Raw genomic sequence first — 6,729 nt, 5'->3', positions numbered from 1 at the left:
GCTCTGGCCCAGCTCACACCAGGACACCTTGCCAATACCTTTTTCAATGGTCACCGTGACATGCATCAGCAGCACAGGACACTGGAGATTTAAGAGAATAGTATCACAAAAAATGATAAAGCAGTGTTAGTCATTGACCATCAAAAGACACTAAGAATATTTACTATTTATCCCTTGGAGAAAACAGAAAACATGGCCAGACCTTGAAAAGGGACTGAAGTGTCTCCTGCTCTTCACAGCTCAGCCTGGGTTGCCACAGCCCATCCTGGGCATGAGACCCCATGGGCACAGGCACATGAATGTGCAAGAGGTTGGTGATGTTCTTAAGTATTGGTTAAAAAAAAATCTATGGAAACTTCTCCCACCTTGGAGATTGTGTCCATCGGATTCATCTTGGGCCGGTTTTTAAGCAGATGCTGACCACAATCTTTTCTGCTGCAGCCTCATGTCTGGCCTGGCCACCATGGACTCCAAGGCCTGTGGGAAGATGGGTGTGATCACCATCACCTACTACCTTTGGACAACCTTCATGGCAGTGACTGTCGGGATCATCCTCGTGGTCAGCATCCACCCTGGGGCAGCTGCCCAGAAGGACAACTACGCTGTGGGGAAAGTGGTGCTCAGCTCCGCTGATGCGTTACTGGATTTAATCAGGTACGTCACAGATTTCAGGAGGAGCCAAGTTTATGATGGTGTTTCACAGACAAGATCTTCCCATAAGGCATCGAGTTCCTGTGATATATTGACATCTTAAGGGAAATGGGAGAACCATTGGCCACGCTGACCAGGCACTGGTACCTCCGAGCCTAGCGACGTGTGGTTCATTTCTCCCCACACATGTCCCTCTGGCCACTCTGTCACCACCCTTGCTCTCCTCCCAGAACCACTAAGTAAGGAGAGGTGTAGCAGCAGAGAACAGGAAGATTTAAATTCCCTGCAAAGCTCAGCACTTCTCCCTCTACAGCCCCAGCTGTGACATCTCAAACCCTGCAGCTCCCTGGGCTTTGCAAGGTAAAAATGAGCAGGAGTTGGCCCAAGGCTGGACTCCAGCAGCAGATGAGGGTTAACTGGGGAAGGGGCTGCAGCACGGACCCAGGGGCTGGGGGAGAATCTCCATTTCTGGAGGCATCTGAGCAACTGGACAAGGCTCTGAGCATCCTACTCCAGCTTTGCAGGCAGTCCTGCTCTGAGCCTGGGGTTGGAGATGGCAGATGTCCATCCCAGACTCTGGGTTTCCATGAGTCCAGTTTACATCTGGTTCACAGTCCTGCTCATTGTTCACTTTCCAGCCTGTCTTTGCCCTCAGCTTGCACAGAGGACATCAAGCTTGTGTTAATCACAGAATCATAAACGGTTGTGAGCTGGAAGGGACCCACAAGGATCATCGACTCCAACTCCTGTCCCTGCACAGGACAATCCCAACATTCACACCATGTCCCTGAGGACCTTGGCCAAATGCTGCTGGAATCTTGTCAGGCTTGGTGCCATGAGCACCTCCCTGGGGAGCCTGTTCCAGTGCTCCACCACCCTCTGCCTCAAGAACCTTTTCCTCATGGCCAACCTCACCCTCCCCTGCCACATCTTCCTGCCATTTCCTCTGCTCCTGGCATTCGTTGGTGGCCAGAGAGAAGAGATCAGCACCTGCCCCTCCTCGGACATTCTAGACCATGATGAGATCTCCTCTCAGTCTCCTCTTCTCCAGGAGACTGAGAGGTGTTGGCTGTAATGATCCTCCTCTTGGCCTCGTGCCCACCAGAGGTGCTTCTCAAGTGTTTTATGATGTGCTTTAACCCCATCCCATTGCTCTCTTACAGAAACATGTTTCCGTCTAATCTCATTGAAGCTTCGTTCCAGCAGGTGAGTTCACCCGGCCTCACTGCCGCAGGGTCTGCTCAGCTCCAGACAGGGCTGCTCAGCTCCAGACAGGGCTGCTCTCCCTCTCTGGGGACTCTTCCCCTCCCACACCCTGGACATGAGCCCCTCCCCTCTGCCTCCCTCCCCACCTTGCCTGCTCCCCAGCTGCTGTCTGCTCACCCCAGAGTGGGCACCCAAGGGTGGGAGGGTGTTGTGGTGGCACAGACTCCCAGGGACACCCCTGCCTGCCCTCTGCCTGGGAGGGCTCCTGGGCAAAAGCCACACATCTCCTCCCTCAGACCCCGCTCCCGAGGTGGCTTCTCAGTCCCTGTGGATGGGGGAGCAGCAGCAGAGGGGTGGGCAGGCAGCAGCATGGGCGGGGGGAAAGCTTGAAGGGAAGATTGGGGTGAATGAAAGGGAGAGGCCAAGGAGAAGCCAGGTAGGGTGGAAGGGAAAAGGGCAAATCGAATGAGCAACTCATGGCATTGGGAAAGCATCTGTGAAGCCCCCAGAAGGAAAGGGCTGGGGGGTGAAGGCGTCTCACCGTGGGGACCAAAATGCTCTCCCAGTGCTGCACCAGCATCCTGTGGGACCTGCCTCACCAATGCTGTGTCTGCCCAGAGAAGCACAGCCTCGCTGGACGATGGCTGTGCTGAGCTCTGCAGGGAACAACCACAGTTCCCCTTGCCCATTTCTTGCTTATTTTCATCAGCCTTTTACTGCCTAAAAACAAACTCTGAACTTCCAGGACCACCTGGCCCAGTGATGGCTTTGCCTCTGTGTCCAGAGCAGGATGGAGCCTATTGCCAACAGGACCCTAACCTCACTGCTTTGCTTTTGTTCCAGTATCGAAGTGTTCTTGTCCCAGTGGTGAAATCTCCTGGCTTTCCAAAGATCAGAGGGAAATCTCTCAGTTTTATTTACTTTGCACCCGATGATGAAAACCCTGAAATTCATCGTCCTGTGTTCCTTGAGCTGACACCATCACCTGAGATGACCTACAGGACCCTGCCTGGGACCAGCAACGAGATGAACGTCTTGGGAATCGTCATCTTCTCAGCAACAATAGGTACCTGCTCAATAGAGAACGGTGCTCTGTGCCGCTCCCTGACCCAGCTTACAAGGCTGCTCAGTGGCAGCTGCATCCCAGGGTGGTAACTGCTGTGGCCATGGTGTGTAAATTCAGTAGGGATGCTCAGAGGGACAAGGTTTTTTTAGCTCTAGCTGCTCCAGCCCCTGGGGAACCAGGCACGGTACGGAGCTTGTACCAACATCTTAATCAGTATTGCCCATAATGGAGCTCAAAAAATGTGCTGGGCACTGAGAGAGCTGTTCTCTCCCCAGATTATCCATATGAGCCCAAGCACGGGTCCTGAGGACTTTCAAATGGTCATGGAAGCTGGAGGGTCCTTTTTATAAAGTCTACTGATATGAGCTGTACCTTTTGCAGAGGCTGCCCTGGACCCAGCTCATTCACCTGGCAGTGTTCACACTCTCTGAGCAGGCGGCAGGAGAAAGCTGGGTCAGGCTTAGGGCCTGTCACAAAGGTACAGAAATTTATACCAGGACTTTCTGAAGAAGCAAAGCAAGATTCCTGCGTTGAGAACAGCTTGAAACCCTGAGTGGACAAGGTGCTCAGCAGCAATTTCAGGAAGGAAGAAGCAGCAGAGGTTGGATAGAGAGAACATGTGCAAGGGATAAGGAGGAAAGAGGTTTAAAGGGCAGAAAGTCATGGGAAGGAGGAACTTGGAGCTGACTCAAAGCACAAGACTTCAGAAGGCCACGGTGCAAGGCTGAGTGAGAAAAGGAGAAAGAGACAAATGAGGTGGGAAGAGTAGGAGGTGACAAGATGAGCATGGGGACAGGATTATATGTCAGTTAAGAGGTGAGGGCAAGGAGCTTTAAATTAGTGTATAAGGAACCAAAAAGCCAATTAGAGGATTTGAGGGGTGGAGGCAGCACAGCCAGCACAGTCACCACACCTCCACACACCAGGCTGAGGAGCGGTCAGTTTTAAAGGCTACGATGCAGCAAGCGCCTGGAGGAAACGGCCACAGTGAGACCGGGCAGAGACAGACCCACTTAAAGATCCTTACAGACAAAAGAGTTGTCTATGGCAGACTCCTGTCCCAAGTGACCAACACCATTTGCAGACCACAGGCGCTCAGGGAATGTGCCAAGCTCCTGCTCCCAGGACACGTGCCCTCCTCCAGCCCAGCCAAACAAGCGAGGAGAAGCTGCTTTTCTCTTCTGAGATTACCACCCCACCACCCTGCCAGCGTGGGAGTGAGGATCAGTGCTGAGTTAGGACACACCAGGAGATCATCTGAGCCAGCCCCAGCCACCCCACTGCACTCCCCAGGATGGATTAGAACTCCACGAAGCTGCAGATCAGCAGGGCACCACCTGCACTGGGGACGGGCAGCTTGGAAAAGGTTGTTCACACATCTGCAGGGAGCTTTACCTGTGAGGAGAGGTGGAATTAATGGGGTTTGCCTGGCAGAAAACAGGAGAGGGACAGGGAAGGCCAGGCAATACAGCTCTGCACTGTGAGAAACGGGGATCAGCTCCTCCCTGCAGCAAGGCAGGAGAGGCCAGGTGGAAGCTGGTTGAGATCTCAGCACAAAAGTGTATTTGTGTCCAATACCAAAATGAGTCAGTTTGTGGGACTGAGACCGAGGTCTCCATGCAGCACCCGCTGGCCACCTGGAGTGGTTTTGCTGTGGATGGTAACCCCACACAGCTACCACAGCTCCAGAGATCTCTTCACTGACACCAAGTATCTCCAGTCGTCTCTGTTGCTTTTGAAATCCAGAAAAGGGCAAAGATCTAACTCAAAGCTGTCCATTTGCTAGGGCGATCTTTTCCATATCAGCTGTCTGTAGGACCTGAAGAGAAATGGATTTCTTTCAAACCAGCTGTCATGGCCATCAAACACAGGATGAATATCTAGAACATAGATTTAAGTATGTCAAGCCTTGTCTCATTTCTGAAAGTCCTGGCAAAGATGACCCTATCTCATCTTTCTTCTGAGCAAGCCAAGAAATCCAACTACCTGCCAAAGGCCTCTAAGAGTCCTCAGCCCTGCAGACTGAAGAGGACAAGATAAGATCCTGACTATATTCTTCTTTTCCAAGCTAAAGCAGACATTTATACAGTGCTTCAGAAGTCATTTTAGCTAATGGGACCACACAGAAAGTACATGCACCAGGCTGGAAACGAGATGGGCAAATACTCAAAGACTCATTTTCCTTTTGCTCAATGGGAACCTGGGAAACCTCCTCCCCAGTGAAAGCACTAGGATTTAGCACTAGCTAATTTCATGCTGGCAGACCAGAAAGCACCATAACCCCCCTAACCATTCTGTATTTCTGCTCTAGTATTCCTTCAACAGAAAATGAGATTGGAATTAGGTTAATACAATGTCATCAAAAGAAAAAACAGAATTAAGCAGGAGGTGTAATGCCTGTATCTAAGTAACTCAGTTGGATCCTGCCTCCATATTACTGTAGATCTGCATGTGTTGTCACCACCACGGTACAGTCTGTGAGCCACCAATAAAGCCGCCTGTGTGAAACAGCTGGTCAGCACAGCCCATCCCACGAGGGAACTGAGAACTGACACTGTCCACAGGGACTGGCCAAATATGAGCAGTTCTGAAGCTCATCCAAGTGGCAGATGTGGTGTGCAGCTCTTTTCACCCCAGAGCAAGGGCAGGCGTGCAATGTATCATCACATCCCCAGCTATATATAACCCCACTGAGCTGTCCTTTAAAACAAAATCAATTTTTGCTTCCAGAGCTACTTTATTCTTGTATTACCAAATAGCAAAAAGACAGCTCATCCACCTTGAGAAGTGACTCTTCCAGTATTGAGCAGCAGTGGAAAGTTTATAAGTTATCTGTGCAAGGAATAGTCCAAATCCTGAATTTGGGTTTGGTGGGGTTTTTTTGAGAAAAGGCCAGATGCTTGTATTTGCTTGGAGCAGAGAATTGCTGTGACCCGTAGGAGCATGTGGAAATTTGTATTAAGTCTGATCTGCTGTGAGTTTGCCCAGTGAACCCCAATTTGTGACCCCCAGAACCTCAACACTCATCATAACACATGCTTCTCCTGTGGTACCATTGAGTAACATAAACCGATGTGCTTGGTTGCAGGACTTCTCCTGGGAAAAATGGGTGAGCGAGGAACTCCGCTGGTTAACGTGTGCCAGTGTCTGAATGAAGCAGTTATGAAAATTGTCTCCATGGCAGTTTGGTAAATCTGGTTTTGATTGATTCTATTATTTTCTTACCTCTTATCTAATTGTAATGCCAGTCATAGGTCTACAAGTATCTACTGTAAGCACTGGATTTATTTTCGTACGACTGTACCACATGGTATCAAATACTGTAATGACTGTTGTGTAGTGTTTCAGTGATTGCTGCATCCTCATAAATAATTTTTTTATGCTTATTCATTGCAGGTACTTCCCATTTGGCATTGTATTTCTCATCGCTGGAAAGATCCTGGAGATGGAAGACCCATCAGTTATAGGCCAGAAGCTGGGACTGTATGCCATTACAGTATTGTCAGGGCTCATCATCCACGGACTCATTCTCTTACCTTTGCTTTTTGTGCTCATCACCAAGAAAAACCCCTTTGCTTTCATGCAAGGGATACTGCAAGCCTTGCTGATCGCCTTGGCTACATCTTCCAGGTATGAAAACATGTCTGGAATATGCTGACACAGCTGAGAATCCATCTGGGTTAGTCAAGGGAGATGTGGCTGTGTGGATGGCCAGGCGAGCTGTGGGGAAACAGGTATCATTCAGACAAAGAAAAATTATGCTCCATCACTATTTGAAATGAGGTCGTTTCCAGTTTTAGTAGGAA

General features: G+C 50.1%; 1 protein-coding gene across 1 annotated transcript in view; it reads left to right on the top strand.

The window, feature by feature from the left end:
* Positions 1-445: 445 nt before the first annotated feature.
* Positions 446-6,729, top strand: part of LOC104523094 (excitatory amino acid transporter 5) — an 11,235-nt gene continuing 4,951 nt past the window's right edge. The window contains exons 1-5 of the mRNA XM_010165559.2: positions 446-654; positions 1,815-1,857; positions 2,701-2,923; positions 6,012-6,111; positions 6,320-6,553. Coding sequence (XP_010163861.2) covers positions 446-654; positions 1,815-1,857; positions 2,701-2,923; positions 6,012-6,111; positions 6,320-6,553 — 809 coding nt within the window. The remainder of the gene's footprint in view (positions 655-1,814; positions 1,858-2,700; positions 2,924-6,011; positions 6,112-6,319; positions 6,554-6,729) is intronic.

The sequence above is a fragment of the Antrostomus carolinensis genome, unplaced genomic scaffold (genome assembly GCF_000700745.2).
Source record: "Antrostomus carolinensis isolate BGI_N321 unplaced genomic scaffold, ASM70074v2 scaffold31183, whole genome shotgun sequence".
In the NCBI taxonomy this organism is placed as follows: domain Eukaryota; kingdom Metazoa; phylum Chordata; class Aves; order Caprimulgiformes; family Caprimulgidae; genus Antrostomus; species Antrostomus carolinensis.
Note: the sequence above shows the minus strand (reverse complement) of the source record. Positions and strands in the feature narration are given on the sequence as shown.